The sequence below is a fragment of the Vipera berus genome (assembly GCF_964194415.1).
Source record: "Vipera berus genome assembly, chromosome: 7".
Lineage (NCBI taxonomy): Eukaryota > Metazoa > Chordata > Lepidosauria > Squamata > Viperidae > Vipera > Vipera berus.
Genome location: NC_138209.1, coordinates 64,908,510 through 64,928,400, shown reverse-complemented (window position 1 = coordinate 64,928,400; position 19,891 = coordinate 64,908,510). Strand labels below are relative to the sequence as shown.

The window sequence follows — 19,891 nt, the reverse complement described above, 5'->3', positions numbered from 1 at the left end:
AGAAATGCGAGGATCAGCACCAGGCTCCAGCTGGTCAGCGTTTCTTCTGATTGGCGCTTCTTCTGATTGGTGCTTCTTCGGGGCTCAGCAGAAGTGCTAGGATCAGTGCCAGATCCCAACTCTTTCCTTCACGGGGAAGGGGGCAGGTGGGGGAATGTGGTTTCCATGTTCCCCAAATCTGGGGCAAAACAAAGAAATGGGAACTGGAAGTTGCCAATCACTTGGCCAACAGTGGCAGGCTCGGCTGCGCTGTGCTGGAAGTGCAAGGCACAGGCGTCCCTGAAAACAGACCGGAGGGAAAGGAGAGCAGAAGGGAAATCTGAAACCACCCTCCCCCCAAAAACCCCACCTCCAGACAGTCTTTTCCCCTCCTTTCTGAACGTGAGGATTTGATCCCCTGAGAAGCCACCACTGCCGCCTGGCCATATGCTGAAGGAGCTTGGGAGGAGCAGAGCCCTGATACCTTTGCCACCTTGGGCTGCCTGGATTCGGGAATGGCTCGTGCAGTGCAGAGACCTCTTCCCCGGGGCTTGCAGTGGCTCTTCCTGGCCACCCTGATGGTCCCCTGGGATGCACAAGGGGGGCAGCGAGAGGAGGGGTTGCCGCCTGCTATGGGGGCTTCAACCTGTACTTCATTTTGGACAAGTAAGTGGCCGGGCGTCACAGCAGATGTGTGGGATGAGGCTGTGCTGCACAGGGCACTTCATTTCGGGTGCAGCAACCCTGGCAGTTTTTCAAAACTCCACAGCAGTTTTTTCCCTTTGCTTTGGATGCCCAATTTGGAGAAAAAACGCCTGGCAGATGCTGCGTTCCTCTTTCCTCTGGAGAAGGTTGAAGGAAAAAATTTGGCTCCTTCACTGGTTTCTCTTTTTGCAACATTGTTTTCTTTGGAAAAAGTTTAGCAAAGAGCGGCTGTCAGCTTTGGCCTGTTTACAAACACCCGTTTCCAAAGCCTTAATAAATTCCTGGCTCAGCTTCCCTGATGGGATGCAACTCCTGCAGAGCAACCATTTAAGACAGGGGTGGGGAACCTTGGCTCTTTTATGACTTGTGGACTTCAACTCCCAGAATTCCTGAGCCAGCCATGCTGAGGGGAAAGGGAGAGGTTTCCAAGCTGCGCCATGCCGGCTCAGGAATTCTGGGAGTTGAAGTCCACAAGTCATAAAAGGGCCAAGGTTCCCTACCCCTGGTTTAAGACCTCTGAACTCTGGAGTCAATTTGAAACTTGCTCCATGGCAGAAAATACATTGTTGTGATGTGTCTTTTTAAATTTATTTTTAGCCTATTTTTTCCCCTTAAGTCTGAGTCACACACTGTTCCTTTGTTTTCCATTAATAAAATGCACATTCTCTCTTTTTTCTATTTTTGCTGCTTTTTCTGCAGCTGCAGGAATTGTATCCAGGGAGGAAATAAAATGCTTGCTCATGTTATTTGTCTTACAACTGACATGATGCATTGTGTTTGCGTAAGAGGTTTGGGGCTGTATTCTTAAATATTGGCCAGATGCATTGAAGAATGAAGCTGCCACAAAGCCCTAACAGTGCCTGAGATGTAAAAACAAAACAAAACAAAAGTTTTTGTAGAGGCTGAGTTTCCAAAAAGCCACATTTTGCATAGCCCTAAGGCTGTGAAACGATGATTTGGTGGGTGGATTTAATTATCTTTCTTCCAGGCGCTGATCCTGGTGCTTCTGCTGAGCCCTGACAGCCCTTTGGAAGGAAGGAAGGAAGGAAGGAAGGAAGGAAGGAAGGAAGGAAGGAAGGAAGGAAGGAAGGAAGGAAGGAAGGAAGGAGATGGGAATGAGAAGGAGGGAGGCAGGTTGGGAGGGAAAAAGGAAAAAAGGAAGGACCCCTCCCCCATAGTAACCACAATGCTAATGCAGCCCTCAATGAAATTGAGTTTGACACCCCTGGTATAAAAGGTTGAATCTGGTTTCCCCATTGACTTTGCTTGTCAAAAGGTTGCAAAAGGGGATCACATGACCTTGAGACACTGCAGCCATCATAAATATGAATCAGTTGCCAAGCATCAAAATGTAAATCACGTGACCCGGGGAATGCTGAAACGGTCATAAGTGTGAAAAATGGTCATAAGTCACTTTTTTCAGTGCCGTTGTAACTTCGAACAGTCACTAGGTGAACTGTTGTAAGTCGAGGACTACCTGTACTTTATCACTTTTTTCCTTTTGGGGGAGGGGTGTAAAGTTTTTGACACCTTGCTAGGCGACTGGTGATACTCGGATATTGCCATATCCTAAAAGTGGTACAATGTGTGAAAAGGTTTAAAAACCCTGATTTAGACAACGGTCAGAGTGTTTCTTTAAAAAAAACAACACCAAGTTTTATTAGTTTTCCAACCTTACATCAAAATATCAAAATGTTTAGAAAGCAATGTGGTGATTGGGTAAACAGTAGTCCAGTAACAAAATCATTTGTGCCTATCTCAGGTTAAATCATTTAAAAATTTCCTCTCTGTTTCTCATAATTACTATGTCACAATCAGGTTAATACATTTCTAGTTATAGCACAACCATTTAAGATATTTATCAATATATTTTTAGTTATAGTTATCATGTCCTGTTTTTTAAAATTGTACCCATTTTCAGTTACAATGCTCCAATTTAGCCTTTAAGATCCATAGTATTTAAGTTTCGGGTGACCCAAATTTCCCCTATTTCATTAAGTAATGGTTGTCATATCTAAAGTACACATATTACATAGTTAGATACATTCTTATTTTATTTCACAAATATATTTCACAAATATATTCTATTTGTCATCCTAGTACCTCATTAGTAAGGTATCCTTTATTATCTCAACCCAACTTCCATATTATAATTCAAAACTATATTCTATATAGGTAATTTTATTTTCCCTTGTAAGTCTAAATCCTAAATATTAAATCAAATAAGATCTTTCAAAGTCTCCCCTTGACCCATTAAGTGAAATTTTAGGCTCTTCCATTCTAGATAAAGAAAGAAAGTAAAACCTTTTTTTAAAAAAAAAATCTAATTCTGGCTTTCTTTTTGTGCCAGACAGGCTTCCCTACCAGTGCCTTTAAGTCCTCATATGTATCTCCCTTCATTCCTACACATGTTATTTGAATCAAGGGAGACCATCCAGTTGTCAATTTTTCAAAGGAACCCAGCCCCTTTGTAGTCATTAAATTGCTGCTCTAATAGTTCAAGTTTCTATGTTCGGGTCAGTATATTTGTCATCAGTTCAGTCTGGTCTTTTCTTCTTCCAGTATCATCTGGCTTGGGTGAGAGGTCATGTCCGGTGTTGTAGTTGTTGTATGGTTGTCTAAATTTTCAGTAAGTTGTGGTTGTAAGTCTTTAGAGCTCTCCATCTTAATGTTGTTTTCTTCAGTTTGTGTTGTTTTTTGAGTTGCAGGTTATATAGTTGAGATCAGGGTTTGGCTATCAAAGTTCTCAATAGATTGTACTTGTTGTTCTTTAAAGTCCTCTGTCTTGGTATTAATTTCTTCCTCTTCTGTTGCTTTTTGTATTATAAATTCGTTAGTTGGAATCAGGGCTTCATTTTGTAAGTTTAGGCTGGCACCTTTGTCTTTCAGTCTAGCTTTCGTCTGCTCAGTAATTTCAAGGATTGTTTCAAATATAAGTTTATAATTAAGTTGTGGATAGTATTCCTCCATTTCTAAGGTGTTTACAGATAGTTCTTTAGTGGAGGCTATTTTTAATAATATGTTCAAACTATCGCACCATTGCACTCATTTCTCATGCTAGTAAAGTTATGCTTAAAATCCTACAAGCTAGACTCCAGCAGTATGTGGATCGAGAACTACCAGAAGTACAGGCAGGATTTCGAAGAGGCAGAGGAACTAGAGATCAAATTGCTAACATACGCTGGATCATGGAGAAAGCTAGAGAGTTCCAGAAAAACATCTACTTCTGCTTCATTGACTATGCTAAAGCCTTTGATTGTGTGGATCATAACAAACTCTGGCAAGTCCTTAAAGAGATGGGCATACCAGACCATCTTATTTGTCTCTTGAGAAATCTATATGCGGGCTAAGAAGCAACAGTGAGAACTGGACACGGAACCACTGATTGGTTCAAAATTGGGAAAGGAGTCCGGCAAGGCTGTATACTGTCGCCTTGCCTATTTAACTTATATGCAGAGCACATCATGAGAAAGGCAGGGCTAGATGAATCAAAAGTTGTAATTAAGATTGCCGGAAGAAACATCAACAACCTAAGATATGCAGATGATACCACTCTAATGGCAGAAAGTGAAGAAGAACTAAAGAGCCTCTTGTTGCGGGTGAAGAAGGAGAGTGCAAAACTTGGGTTGAAACTAAACATTAAGAAAACCAAGATCATGGCATCCGGCCCTCTCAATTCCTGGCAAATAGATGGGGAAGAAATGGAGGTAGTGACAGATTTTATTTTCCTGGGCTCCAAGATCACTGCAGATGGGGACTGTAGCCAAGAAATTAAAAGACTCTTGCTCCTTGGGAGGAAAGCCATGGCAAATCTAGACAGCACACTAAAAAGCAGAGACATCACCCTATCAACAAAAGTGCGTATAGTCAAGGCTATGGTCTTCCCAGTTGCAATGTATGGCAGTGAAAGCTGGACCATAAGAAAGGCTGAGCGCCAAAGAATTGAAGCCTTTGAACTATGGTGCTGGAGAAGACTCCTGCGAGTTCCTTGGACTGCAAGGCGATCAAACCGGTCAGTCCTAGAGGAGATCAACCCTGACTGCTCTTTAGAAGGCCAGATCCTGAAGCTAAAACTCAAATACTTTGGCCACCTAATGAGAAGGAAGGACTCACTGGAGAAGAGCCTAATGCTGGGAAAGATTGAGGGCAATAGAAGAAGGGGACGACAGAGAATGAGGTGGCTGGATGGAGTCACTGAAGCAGTAGGCGTGAGCTTAGATGGACTCCAGAAGATGGTAGAGGACAGGAAGGCCTGGAGGAACGTTGTCCATAGGGTCGCGATGGGTCGGACATGACTTCGCAACTAACAACAACAACAACAACATTTTTAATAAAAGTCAGTGAATGTCCACCTCCACTATTCCTGGGAGTTGTTTTCTCCACCAGCTGTTTCAAATTCTTATCTTTTTTAGATAATACCAAGAACAGTCTGTAGCCAAGTCTCACAGTAGAAAGTAAATTTCCTTGCTGTACCAGGCTTCACCACAAGATGTCCTTAGTAGCATACAGAATCATTTTCCAAGCTCCAGTTAAGTATTTTATCCAATTTAGACTTTTCCTCTTTTTTCTTTTTTCTTTTTCAGCTTAGCAATTGGATAGGGAAGTAGGTCCCCATAGAAATAAGAACTTTTTGGGACCTCAAATGTCCAAAAAGAGCAAGTCCAATTTTTAATTATTTAATTTTAGTTATATTTTTCTTTTTCTTTTCAGAGCTTTAAATCCTCAAGTAGGCAGACGCCGCTCTTCCAAAGGGTACAGAGAAGAGCAACAAAGATGATTAGGGGGCTGGAGGCTAAAACATATAGGGAACGGTTGCAGGAATTGGGTATGTGTAGTTTAATGAAGAGAAGGGTGAGGGGTGACATGATAGCAGTGTTGCAATATCTCAGGGGCTGCCACAAAGAAGAGGAAGTCAAGCTATTCTCCAAAGCACCTGAAAGCAGGACAAGAAGCAACGGATGGAAACTAGTCAAGGAGAGAAGCAACCTAGAACTAAGGAGAAATTTCCTGACAGTTAGAACAATTAACCAGTGGAACAACCTGCCTCCAGAGGTGGTGAATGCTCCAACACTGGAGGTTTTTAAGAAGAGACTGGACAGCCATTTGCCTGAAATGGTATAAGGTTTCCTGCCTGAACAGGGGGTTGGACTAGATGACCTCCAAGGTCCCTTCCAACTTTATTATTATTATTATTATTATTATTATTATTATTATTATTATTATTATTATTATTATTATTATTATTATTATTATTATTATTATTATTATTACTGTATTATTAAAGCATGAACATCAGCCCAGTAAGATACAATTAAATAAGATACAATAAAATGCAATGAAAAATAAAATAAACTTTAGATATGCCCACAGTTCTCTGTTTTCACAGAAAGCAAACAGAAATAGAGTTTAAAAACAGCAATCTCTAATAAAATGAGTCAGAGGCAGAGTTCCCTTTCTTTCCTATGACATATATTTTGGAGCCTCAGTGATCCTATTTTGTAAAAGATAAGTTAAAACAGCCACACAATATGTCGTTGCATTTAAATTACTGTATCAAAATCCTCTGACTGGCATTTCTTTTTTTAAAAAAAATGTTTTATTGATTTTCTAGTTTTACATTTAAGTATTTAAAAATCAATGTGATGGCTGGGTTAATCGATAATACAATGACTTACAAGTATCTTTAGTACAAGTCTCAAGCTACTACATTAAATTTTTCCTCTCTTTTCCCCTTAGTATTTACTGTCTCCTGTTTAAACTAATACAATTCTTATTATATCAATTAAATAAAAATGACATTCCTACATTTATCAATAATTTTTCACTTATATATCTCCTTATTATTTCAACATTCAGTCTTTATAGACAATCAATGTCCTAATTAATTTCCCCAATTGTTAGTTTCCCATTAATATTTAACATTTAATATTTATCATTTCCAAGTTTTAAGTAATACAGAATACACATCTTATCTATTTGGATATATTCTATTTCTCACCATCTTACATCAACTAATTGATAATACAGTATAACATTCTTATTTTCTATTAATTTCCAAACGTCTTAAATTTAGTAACCAATTTTTCTCTTGTTTCAACGTGAAATACTTCCTCTCTTTTTCTCTTAATGCCTACTATCTCATATTTAAGCTAGTAGTTTTTATTATGTCAGCTAAATTAAAACATGTTTATTACATTTATCAATATATTTTAGTTTATATATATATATATCTTAGTTTTACATTCGACCTTTATAAACAAATCAATATTCAAATTTAATTTTTAATATTTATATTTCCAAATTTTAAAATAACCAAAGTTTTCTTTATCTCAGTTCATAACAAAATTTAGTATTCAAAGAACATATCTTGTCAAATCAAGTATAGTCTATTTTAATCCTCACTAATAAATCAAAGGCCCAATTTTCTTCAGCCTTCTAGCTTTCTTTCTTTGTCAACTCTCCTTCCATATCTGTGCTTTTAAATCATCGTATAGATCTCCCTCTGTTATTATATATATTGTTTGAAATAGGAAAGGCCATCCAGTCATCATTTTTTGGAGGGGCTAACAAATTGTCTCTTTATTTTTCTCTCTCGACGTAGTTGTCCTGAAATGTTTATCTTCCCTTCGGTCTGTTCTCCTTCTTGATCCTCAGGTTTCTTCTGGTTTATATAGAAAGTCTTTTCCATTTTCAGTGTTGTCCATCCCTTTTCTGGATTTTCCGTTAATTTTGTTTGTTGATCAGTTGAATCTTCTATCATAGTATTTGATTGCTCCTCTTCTTCTGTTATATTCTGCATAGTTAATTCTTTGGTTGTAATCAAACTTTGGGTTCGTGTATCTGGGCTGACATCTTGTTCTTTTCTGTAGCCTCTTATTTCATCAGTGGCTTTAAGAATAGTTTCATGAATTGCTTTCGACATAAATCAAATCTGTTTCTGATCTTCCTCCATGTTTTCTTAGTGGTGTGAATTAGAAGCTTTACAATCAGAGAATGAAAAATTTTTTATCACTGAGTATACAACACAACTGGGCTTCTCACAGCTGATTGCCAAAGTTACAAAAGTCTTATCTATAGTCTGGGCTTCAAGCCAAGTCTCTTTTAGATAATAACAGGCTGTAATATCAGGTTTAGCCACAAGATGTCGGCCATACCATTTAGGATTTTTTTAAAATCCAAAATTTTTATACTCTTTTTTCCAATTTTACTTCTTTTTTGTAAGTAAAAATCCAAATCTTCAATAAGAATAAGAAGTTTTTTAGTCCTCAAGTTTTAGAAAGATAAAAATCCAGTTAAAATCAGGTTATTTTAAAAGAAAAAACCCAGATCTTCCATAAAAATAGGGAAGAAAAATTGAAGAAAAATAGGAAATAGAAAATAAAGTGTCTTTTAATTCACAAATTCTAAGAAATAGATTTTCAATTAGGATCCAGTTATTTTTTCAGTCACCGCTGTGTCTGGAGAGAGGGCTGAAATCTCCTTCCCTCTCCACAAGGGGGAAAGTACTTTAGCAGCTTGTGTAGGTACAGAAAGCAATTAGGATTTAAGAGAGGTAGATCTCACCCAGTCCTTTCCATGATGCTTTGAAGTTGCCAGATGGTGAGTGTGACTTTGGCTGTCTGCAGCCTAGTGACGAGCCATATTTCTATGGCCGGTCTTTCGTCTGCCAGTTTGGAGGGATTCGCTGGCTCCAGCAGGAGAGCTACCACTCTCCCATGATCCAGTGAGGGCCCCTCCTTGCTGGTCGTCTCTACAGGATGATTTTCAACTGTTTTCAGGGTCCCACAGCAATGCAAAACTGGACGGGAGAGTTGGAGCTCGTCTCCCAGGTGTCCATGGCAGCCGCGTGGCAAACAGGACTTTAGTATGATGTATGAAATCTGTCATAGAGGATAAAAACTCTGAAGCACAATCGTAGCTTCAAAGTTGAAGCTGCTAAAAATAGTTCTTATAATATCTTAACAACATGAGGGACTGAATTAGCACTGGTAGTCCTCAACCTGCAGCATCCCAGGGTCACATGATTGCCATTTGGGACCTTCTCAGTCGAATGTCAACAAGCAAAGTCAATTGGGGAAAGTGGATTTGCTTAATGACTGCATGGTTCACTTAACAACCATGGCAAAAAGGTCATAAAATTGGGCATGACTCACTTAATTGCCTCATTTAGTAAATTATTCAGCCATTCATATGCCTCTCCCGCTAGACTGGACGTGCAGCCTTTATATCAACCAACCTGACTCGAGACTTGTTAGAAGTATATAAAAGTTTAGTTTATGAGCTACAACCATTATTAGCACTTCTCAGTTAAGAGGTCCTGTACCACCTTCAGACCATGGTTTGATAAGGATTGTGTAGAAGCCAAGAAAGCCCTTAACTTGGTATACAAGTACAAAAGTGAGCAGTGGGCTAATGCCTCCTTAAGTAACACCAGCTGCCTGCAATTAGTGCAGGTTCGCATCCCACCAGGCTCAAGGTTGACTCAGCCTTCCATCCTTCCGAGGTAGGTAAAATGAGGACCCAGATTGTTGGGGGCAATAAGGTGACTTTGTAATAATGCCACTTGGGGGGGCGAAAGCCCTAATAAGCAGGCATATACATAGAATGAAGGCTATTACTAAGCACATTGATTTGTGCTTAGATTGTAAGCCGCCCTGAGTCTTCGGAGAAGGGTGGGATATAAATGGGATTAAAAAAAAAAGACTGGACATGGCAATAAAGCAATTCTTAAACAGTTACTTAAAAACAATTCAAGCAATTGATTGCATTCAAGAAGAGACAAGACACGGGACTTCCGGTGGCTGCGCGGCGCCGGAGACAGCCTTCCCGGGCTGCCCGCGGCTCAGCTGAGTGATTTTCGCCCGAAACAGCGCCGATCAGCTGTTTGGGCGAATTTGAAGCCCCCTCCTCGGGAGAAGAGGAGGGGGTGAGGCCCCAGGTAGGGGTCGAGTTCTCCGGGGCCGCCTGAGCTTGGAGCTTGGGCGGCTGAAGGATTGAACTCCCCAGTAGCCTGGGTTGCTCCCAGCTGGTCAGCGTCTCTGCTCCGGATTTCTTGGAGCAGAGCCAGGCGTCTGCGACCACCCCTGCCTGAAGGAAGGACTATGGATTAATAAGAGCAGGCAGAGCGGTACAAGAGGAAAAGGTGAAGAGGATTATTTTATTTTAGATAATAACAGGCTGTAATATCTTGATGGACTTTTTAAATCTAAAGTGAAAGTGCGTCACAATTGAAAGTAAAAGATGGCAGCTAAACCTCCCCCTAAAACTCTTCGGAGCGGTGGAACTTCTCCGGTGCAACAATCATCATTGCAGGCGTTGCATCCTCCTGATGTATTGACACCGAAGGACTTACGAGATGCTCTTGAAAAACATGCCCAGGTAATTTTGGAATCAATGGGTGATAAATTTGCACAGATGGAGGAGAAATTGGAGAAATTGGAGGAGAGAATGGAAGAGAGGATGGAACAGAAGTTCAGTGTGATGAAGGTAGACATTTTGTCTTCAGTGCATAAAGTGGCGGAATGTGTGGAAGATTTGGATGAAAAAGTGGAAGATTTGACTCAAAAGAATGCCATATTAGAAGCAAAAGTATTGGAGAATGAAGATTTAAGAGACAAAATGGAAACAGAATTGAGTCTTGCTCAATATTACCAGATGCAGTTTGCTGTTAGAATCAGAGGCTTGAAAGAGAATATTAAGGAAGATTTAAAGCAGCTGGTTTCTGAGGCTCTCGAAGTGGTATTGAATCAGCCAGCATCTGAAATAAGAGGAGGTATGGATAAAGTGTTTCGTGTGAATTCATGGATTGCTAGACAGAGAAAGTTGCCTAGAGATGTGGTGGTTTACTTTGCAAAAAGGGAAATTAGAGATGAAGTTATACAAGCTGCCTATGATGCTAAAGTTGTGATTGCTGATCAAGAAGTCTTGGTTCTAAAAGAAATTCCTCCAAAGATTTTAAGGAGAAGGAAGGATTTTACATTTCTTGTGCAAGAGCTCAAGCAACGAGATATAAGGTTCAGATGGGAGATTCCAGTTGGGTTGATGGTGATGCATGAAGGTAAAAGGTACCGGCTGGTTACTGTGAAGCAAGCGCGTGATTTTTACAATAACGTTTTAAAAGCAACCCCATTAACACTTCTGGAAGCTGCAAAGGGATCTGGAGAAGGAGAACATCAAGAGGCTGAAGCAGAGGAAAACGGTGCTGGAGGAGATCAAGCCATAACTTCTTTGGATGATCCTAGAGAGCAAAGGGTAACGCGTGCTGCTTTAAAACGATCAAAAAAAATAAAAGAACAAGACCAGCAAAAGTCTTTGGTACTTCCACAACGTACTTATAGCCAAGCAGTGGGAGGAGCACGGCCTAAAGAAGATAGTCCTATCAAAGCAGTGCTCCAAGAGCTTTGGGAGGATATGCATGGCAACTAAATTTTTAACCTGGAACGTTAATGGACTAAATTCACCACAGAAGAGGAAGAAAGTTTTTCAATATTTAAAACAATTCAAGATAGATGTTATATGTTTGCAAGAAACGCATATTAGGGTTGTGGATCAAAAGTATTTATCAAACTCAAGGTTGGGTACGCAATTTGTTGCTTCTGCAATGAATAAGAAAAATGGAGTGGTTGTTTATGTTAAAAGTGCCTTAACAGCAGACTTAATTGAAGCAGATAAGCATGGAAGATACGTTATGATAGAGCTGCTGCTAGAAGGTAAAAAGACGCTTTTAGTTGGATTATATGCTCCTAATCAACAACAGGCTGACTTTTTTAGTTTACTTCATACAAAGCTTACCCAGTTGGATTATAAATCTTTTATTTTTATCGGGGACTGGAATGGTGTTTTGGATGTACAGATGGACAAGGCTGGAGCTTTTAAGCACGTCCCAAGTCATGCTAGACTGCCTAAATCCTTTTTTGAAATGAAGGATGACTTGGAACTGCGAGATATTTGGCGTGAGAGACATTTGCAGGAGAAGGATTATACTTTTTATTCTGACAGACATCAATCTTTTTCTAGGATTGATTTTATTTTGTTGACTAATGATTTTTTTTAAGGACTAAAAAGGTGAAGATTTGTGCAAGAACTATCTCTGATCATAGTCCAGTTTGGCTAGAGATTGATAAGGAGAATAGAGACAGGCGCTCGTGGCGCGTAAATGAGAATTTGTTTAGAAATCAGAGAAATGTGGAAGAATGCAAACAGCGGATGAAGGATTTTTTCGAAATTAATATGAATAAGGGTACCTCTATGGATATGGTTTGGGATTCTAGCAAGGCCTACATGAGAGGGGTGTTGATATATATGAATAATAAACATAGACGTGCTGTGGAAGCTAGGAGGAAAGATCTGGAGAATGAAATAAAGGAAAAAGAAAAGGCTTTGATTTTGAATTCAGAGGATGTGAAGACTAAGGAGGCTATTAAACTGTTAAGAGGACAATTTGATAAATTAATGGCTGACCAAGTGGCAACCAATTTGCGGTTTGCCAGGCATAATACTTTTTGCAACGCTAACAAACCAGGTAGATGGTTAGCTTATAGATTGAGGAAAAAACAAAGGGCTTCTAATATAGACAAAATTGAGTATAAAGGAAGGGTTGTGTTTCAACAGGACCTTATCAAGGGTGCTTTTGTGGATTTTTATTCTAAATTATATGCTAAGGAGAAGATTAATGAAAAAGACATTGATATATATTTGGAGAATGCTAGCATCCCGGTTCTTACGCAAGTACAAAAAGAGGAGATTAATCAATTAATTACAGAAGAAGAAATTTTTACAGCAATTAAGGAATTGAAGGTGGATAAAGCACCAGGCACGGATGGTTTGTCTGCGGCTTACTACAAAAATTTACAACTAGAGATGATGAAACCGTTAAAGGAACTGTTCCAGACAATCCAGAGGGGGGGAAAGGTGCCACCGTCTTGGAGAACAGCTTTTATTTCTTTGATTCCGAAGGAAGACCAAGATGCTACTCAAGTTAAAAATTACAGACCAATATCGCTTTTAAATACAGATTACAAGATATTTGCTAAGGTTTTGGCTAATAGATTGATGAGGGTTCTGCAACAGGTGATTCATGGGGACCAAACGGGGTTTATTAGTGGTAGGCAAATGAAAAATAATGTGAGGCATATAGTTGATGTGTTAGAGTTTTTGGAAAGGAACAACCAGATCCCTGCGGCGCTAATTTTTCTAGATGCTGAAAAAGCTTTTGGTCAATTGAATTGGCAATTTTTGATGAAAGTTTTAGATAAAATGGATTTTGGGGAAAATTTTCTACAACCGATTAGGGCATTATATCAAAAACAAACTGCCCGAATCATAGTTAATAATAGTCTGACAGAAGTATGTAATATTGAGAAGGGCACAAGGCAAGGGTGTCCGTTATCGCCCTTGTTATTTGTGTTAACATTAGAGATATTATTGGCTAAAATACAGAATTCGGAAAAAATTAAGGGGATACAAATTAGAGATCAGGATTATAGATTGAGAGCATTTGCAGATGATCTGGTTGTTACAGTGACCCAGCCAGAGAACTCTGTTGTGGACCTCATGGAGATAATAACACAATATGGGAAGGTTTCTGGATTTAAAGTTAATATACAGAAAACTAAAATTTTGGCCAAAAATATGACAGTTTCGCAAAAGGCTCTCTTAGAAGGATTAACTGGATTTGAGATTGTTAAAAGGGTTAAATATTTGGGGGTGCTTTTGTCGCCCTCTAATACAAAGTTATATAAAAATAATTATGAAAAATTGTGGGGGAAAATTCAAAAAGAATTGGAGAGTTGGGGAAAATTGCAATTGTCTTTGTTGGGACGGATTGCAGCAGTGAAAATGAATGTCCTGCCTAAATTTTTATTTTTATTTCAAATGATACCGATTCTTAAGAAAGATTCTAATCTGGAGGAATGGCAGCGAGGTATCAATAAATTTGTTTGGGCAGGGAAAAGGCCACGAGTTAAACTTAAGATTATGCAGGATACTCGTGAGAGAGGTGGTCTCAAAATGCCTAATTTTAAACTATATTATGAAGCTGCTGCATTAGTAGGAATAAGTGATTGGATTAATTTGTCACAAGAGAGATTATTAAATCTTGAGGGCCACGATTTGTTGTTTGGCTGGCATGCATATTTGTTGTATGACAAGAAGGTAGACAATGTGTTTAGAGTGCATATTTTAAGACAGGCATTGTTGAGAGTTTGGAAGAAGTATAGACATAAGTTAGACTGCAAGATACCATTGTGGGCAATTCCAAAACACGCAATAGAAAATATACATGCTGGCTTTAAACATGATGTGACTACGTACAAGGAGATCCTAAGCTTGGAAAGAAATGTTTGGTGTTTGAAATCATATAGCCTCTTGCGAGAAGAGAAGGTTGTTCAAAATTGGTTTCAATATACTCAGTTACGGGCCAGGTGGAAAGAAGACCAGAAAAATGGATTTACAATGACTGATGAAAACTTGATAAAGCAAATCAGAAATCAGGGACAAGCACATATTAAACGGATATATCTTGCGTTGATAGAGATCGATTCAGAAACAGAACTTGTTAAGGATTGTATGATAAAATGGGCCCAAAACATCCAGGAAGTTATTACAATGGACACATGGGAAAAGATTTGGGTGAGGAATGTAAAATTTACACAAGCTCAAAATCTAAGAGAGAATTTTTACAAAATGTTTTATAGATGGCATTTAGATCCTAAAAAGCTTGCAAGTATGTATCCGAATTATCAGCCTAAATGTTGGAGGTGCGGTGATAAAGACGCAACATATTTTCACATATGGTGGACTTGTAAAAAGGTTAAGGCCTTTTGGATAAAAGTCTGGTGGAACATGCAGAAGATTTTTAAACAGAGGATAAAGTTTTGTCCGCAACTTTTTTTGTTGGGAATAATTGCAGATGCTACAGTTGTGGACACTAAGTTGATGTTGAATTTAATTACGGCAGCAAGACTTTTGATAGGTCAGTACTGGAAGAAAGAGGAACTGCCGACCATAGAAGAGTGGACTTTAAAGGTTTCCGACCTGGCTGAGATGGCGAAGATTTCGGCCTATTTGAAAGATCACTCGCAAGAACGCTATATTATGGAATGGAGAAAATGGATTGAGTTTATCCAGAACAAGTATAGGGTTAAGAAGTTTCATGTAGCATTTGAATAAGTCTTCTTTCTTTTCTTCTTTTTCTATTTTTGTTTTTCTATATATATTTAATCTATATATATATTATCCTATATAAGCTAGAGAGTGATGGATTTTAGAGTTTATGGATGTTAGTATATGGTTGTTTATGATTGTTTTTTTTATATACCTTGTATTTAGCTCTGGGAAGTCGGGGGGGGGGGGAGGGGGGGAGGGGGGAGAGGTGGGGGGGAGGGAGAAGGGAGGGGGAGGGGGGATTTTTAAAGGAAAAATTGTATGTTAAAACTTTTTAATAAAAAAAAAGAAGAGACAAGACACAAGGTCTTCCTGGGAACAGCAGCAAAGCAAGAGAACTCCTCTTTATTTTGGCGTCTAATAGCTTGCCACTCTGAAAGAATCTATACCCCATTAGACTGTCATATATCTCCTATAACCTGAGGACTTGATTTTTGGAGAATGTATGAAGACCCCTCCAGCAACAGTACAAGGTCTATAATGAAGGATTTACTTGAGTGACCATAGATCAGTGCTTAGTTCTTCATCATTTGATTGAAAAATATGCATCAGATAGACCTGCATCATTATATGCTGCCTTTATAGATCTTAAGGCAGATTTTGACATGGTTACAAGGACTAAGCTATGGGAGAAGCTGGAAGCTGCCTCAATTGATCACAGACTCCTCCATCTGTTACGTGCCTTACATACCAAAACATCCTTCAAGGTGAGGTGTAATATGCAAGGGTCTCTCTCGAGGTCAGTTGAAACTCAAAAGGGGGTTAAACATGGATGCATTTTGGCCCCCTTGCTCTTCAATTTTTACATAAATGATATCGTAAAGAGCCTTGGTGGAGCAGTGGGCTAATGCCTCCTTAAGTAACACCAGCTGCCTGCAATTAGTGCAGGTTCGCATCCCACCAGGCTCAAGGTTGACTCAGCCTTCCATCCTTCCGAGGTAGGTAAAATGAGGACCCAGATTGTTGGGGGCAATAAGCTGACTTTGTAATAATGCCGCTTGGGGTGTGTGTGAAAGCCCTAATAAGCAGGCATATACATAGAATGAAGGCTACTGCTAAGCTTGTAAGCCGCCCTGAGTCTTCGGAGAAGGGCGGGATATAAATGGAATTAAAATAAATAAAAAAATTAAATAAATAAAATAAAATGGTTAAATAATCCAAATTACCACCCCCAAAAAATAGGTGACCGAAGCATTGCACTGCTGCTCTATGCAGATGATGCTGTGATTCTATCCAGGACTCCAGTTGGCCTTCAAAGAGGCTTGCGACCCCTTGTCCAGTATTGCGAATATAATAAACTGAACATAAATTATGAGAAAACAAAGGTTATGGCTTTTGCAAAAAGGCCAAAATGGTACTCATGGTATTTAAATATGAATGAATGAATGAACCTTTATTGTCAAAGTACAACCATGTATACATTGAGATTGGCTGAGCCTCCCTTCGTGCCCCCACCCCCCAACTTACAGTGTCACAAACCCTCCATCTTATTACACCATGTGAACTAATTGCACAACACACCGGCCTCGCAAGTCAATTATGCATAAAGTTTATAAAAATTATTTCCCGTTCAAAAGCCTAACAGCCCATGGATAAAAGCTGTTCTTCAGCCTGTTGGTACGGCTGGCTATACTCCTATATCTTCTACCCGATGGTAGGAGAGTAAAGAGATACCGTCCAGGATGTGAGTCATCCCTGAGAATTTTCCTCACTCTTCCAAGGCAGCGAGCCCTGGTGATGTCATCCAGTGGTGTCAGGGAACAGCCCACAATGTCTTGTGCTGTGCTCACTACCCTCTGTAATACTTTCCTGTCCGCGGCTGTCAGACCAGCATACCAAACCACAATACCATACGAGAGGACACTCTCTATAGTAGACCAGTAAAAGACGGTCATAAGCCGTTGTTCTACCCTGTTCTTCTGCAGGACCCTGAGAAAGTGAAGCCTCTGTTGGGCCTTTCTGGCCACCTGGGTTGTATTAACTTTCCAGGTCAGATCTTCACAGAGGTAGACTCCCAGAAATTTAAAGGAGGAAACTCTCTCCACACAGTCCTCCCCGATGTAAAGTGGGGCAGGTTCCTCCTTTTTCCTTCGGAAGTCTAGAGCAGGTAACCACCTTTAAGTACCTAGGGGTGGTCATCCATGCCACTGGCTCACAAAAAGCCCATAGAGAATGCACGGCTGCCTCTGACCAATGATCAGCGAATGCCATTCTTAAATTTTTTCGCACAAAGGGAGGACACAATGTTCCAGCTGCAATTAAGCTATTTCTGGCCAAGTCACTAGCATAGCTTCTCTACGGCAGGGCTTTTCAACCTTTTTACCCATTGTACCACTTTAGGATAAGGCAATATCCAAGTACCACCAGTCGCCCAGCAAGATGTCAAAAACTTGACCCCCCCTCCAAAAAAAGGGAAAAAATGATAAAGTACAGGTAGCCCTTGACTTACAATAATTCACTTAGTGCCTGCTCAAAGTTACAATGGCACTGAAAAAAGTGACATGACCATTTTTCACACTTATGACTGTTGCAGCTTCCCCAAGGATCATGTGATTTACATTCGGATGCTTGGCAACTGATTCATACTTATGACAGTCAGTGTCCCAGGGTCATGTGATCACCTTTTGCAACTTTTTGACAAGCGAAGTCAATGGCCGGGGGGGGCAGCTCATCACTCAGGTTGCAGGGTGCCTGTGTGTGGGGAATCCATGGGTCTCTGGTGGAGGGGGTGGGACTGAGGTGGGTGCCCTCCTTCCCTCCTTCTCTCCCATTGTCTCTTCCTTCTTTCCTTCCTTTCTTCCCTTCTTCTTTGTCCCTTCCTTCCCTCCCTCCCTATTGTCCAGCGCTACGCCGCCTAGACCCCAGCCTGGAGAAAATCATGGCCCTCCCTGTGCGCGCGCAGAGGTAGAGGAGAGTGCCACCTTTAGGACATGACAATATTCGAGTACCACCAGTGGCTTAGCAAGGTGTGAAAAATTTTATTTACAAAAAAAAAAAACCAGGAAAAAAGTGAACCAATTTACCACACTTTTAATGGGAAACTTGTGCCTGCTTCTCTGCCATTAATCTTTGCAGTCGTGGCTGGAGAGTGCTTACTGACAGAATTAAGTCAGATTCCAGCTGAAGGCAATTCCTTTCCTTAGTTTTTATACATGTTGAGGAAGAAAATGCCTTCTCACACAAGTATGTGAAACCAAATGGCAGTAAGGCTGCGATAGCCTTTCCCTCCACTTCCGGGTATAGTTTTGCAGCTTGGCTCCAGAACTCAGTTAGTGTTTTTTCATTGAAAAGTTCCTTCAAACTGTGGTTTGATGTCAATTCCAGAAGTGCCTCTTGCTCTGGAGAGGAAAGGTCAGAGTTCACAACATTGTCCATGATGAAGGGTGATGCAACCCAGAAAATTCTAGTATCACATCCTGTTGACACAAATGGAAAATACAACACAAACTTTGTGTACAATTTTTCCAAATGATTTTTGATGGCCGTTTCAATGCCCTTAGTGTCAACAATAGAATTTACTTCAATAAACTCTGACACATTGGGAAATGAGGCAATATTCCTTTTTTCTACTTGTCCTATCCACAGGGAGATTTTTTTGTGGAAGGCACAAACTTTGTCTTCCATAACAAACACATTATGACTGTGGCCCTGCAACGACCGATTAAGTTCATTTAGCTTTTTAAATATGTCAGCCAAATAGGCAAGGCAGGATACCCAAAAGACATTTTCAGACTTTTCTGCTAGGGGTGATGAAACATTTGTCAGGAACAGGTGCATTTCATCTTGTAGCTCGAATAATCTCAATAATGTTTCACCTCTTGACAACCAACATACTTTTCTTTGAAAGATAAAGAGTGCTATGCTAAGAATCCAAATCCTTGCATAATTGCCGGAATAAAGTCCATTCAATGGCCAGCTTTTGATGAAATTTATTATTTTTCCAGCATCCGCCAAAATCTCATGTAACACTGGGCTCATCCATTTAGCAGCAAGTACATGTCTATGCAAGATGCAATGATTTGAATCAATGGAGCTTCTTGCCTTAGCTCAGGGGTGTCAAACTCAATTTCATTGAGGGCTGCATCAGAATTGTGGTTGCCCTCAGGGGGCCGGGTGGGTATGGTCTGGGTGGGCGTGGCCTACTGGGTGGGTGTGGGTAGAGTGCGTATGGCCTACTAGGTGGGCATGGCCAGCTCTACATTGTTCACATGCCTGGGCAGGAGTGGGACAGATCTGAGGGTCTCTGGCAGAAGGAGGGTCTCTGGGCCAGGGCCAAGGCAGTGGGGGCCGTTCCCTCACTGTTTCCAGGATGGCTTCACGGGCTGCATGAAACCACTTCACGGGCCGGATCTGGCACCCGGGCCTTGTGTTTGACATGTCTGCCTTAGCTCATGCTATCACCCCTGAAGCTCTTCCTGTAATAGCTACTGCACCATCAGAACAAATCCCTACACACCAAGTCCATAACATTCCATATTCACTGAAAAAATTGTAAATTATTGTGATTATTTCTTCCCCAGTCGTTCTGCCAGGGGGAGGGCAGCAAAATAATACATGTTCCAGTTTATCGTCCGAATTGGGAACACGCACAGACAATTAATTGTGCCTCACCAGCAATGTCAGTGCTTTGATCCGATTGAAATGCAAATTTTTCTGCTGCTGTGATTTTTCCCACCACTTGTTGAATAACATCTGTGGCCATATCTTGTATTCGTCTTTGGACGGTGTTATCAGAACATGGAATATTACGAATAGCAGCAGTCATTTTTCCATCAAAGAGAATTGAGGAAATTGCAATGGCAATTTTAGTTTCAAGCACTTGGGCTGGTTTTGTTCATCAATTCAGCAGACCAAACATACCCAGAACTGATTTGCTTCAAGATTAAAAAATGTCCTCAGTGCAGAAAGCCTAACCTTAACCCACAGTGAGCAAAGGAATCATTATTGACACAAAGGGTGAACTGATCAGCCCTGGGTAAATCTGGCTCCTGATCTGAACTGGAACAGATAAAAATATATGTTTGTCATCTCATTACTTACTATA

The 19,891-nt window shown here is 40.2% G+C and overlaps 1 protein-coding gene across 1 annotated transcript in view; it reads right to left on the bottom strand.

Moving 5' to 3' along the window:
• CPE (carboxypeptidase E) overlaps positions 1-19,612 on the bottom strand; it is a gene marked incomplete at its 5' end in the record, with an annotated part of 61,480 nt that extends 41,868 nt beyond the window's left edge. Inside the window, one exon of the mRNA XM_081332541.1 lies at positions 19,459-19,612. Coding sequence (XP_081188667.1) covers positions 19,459-19,612 — 154 coding nt within the window. The remainder of the gene's footprint in view (positions 1-19,458) is intronic.
• Positions 19,613-19,891: the final 279 nt, after the last annotated feature.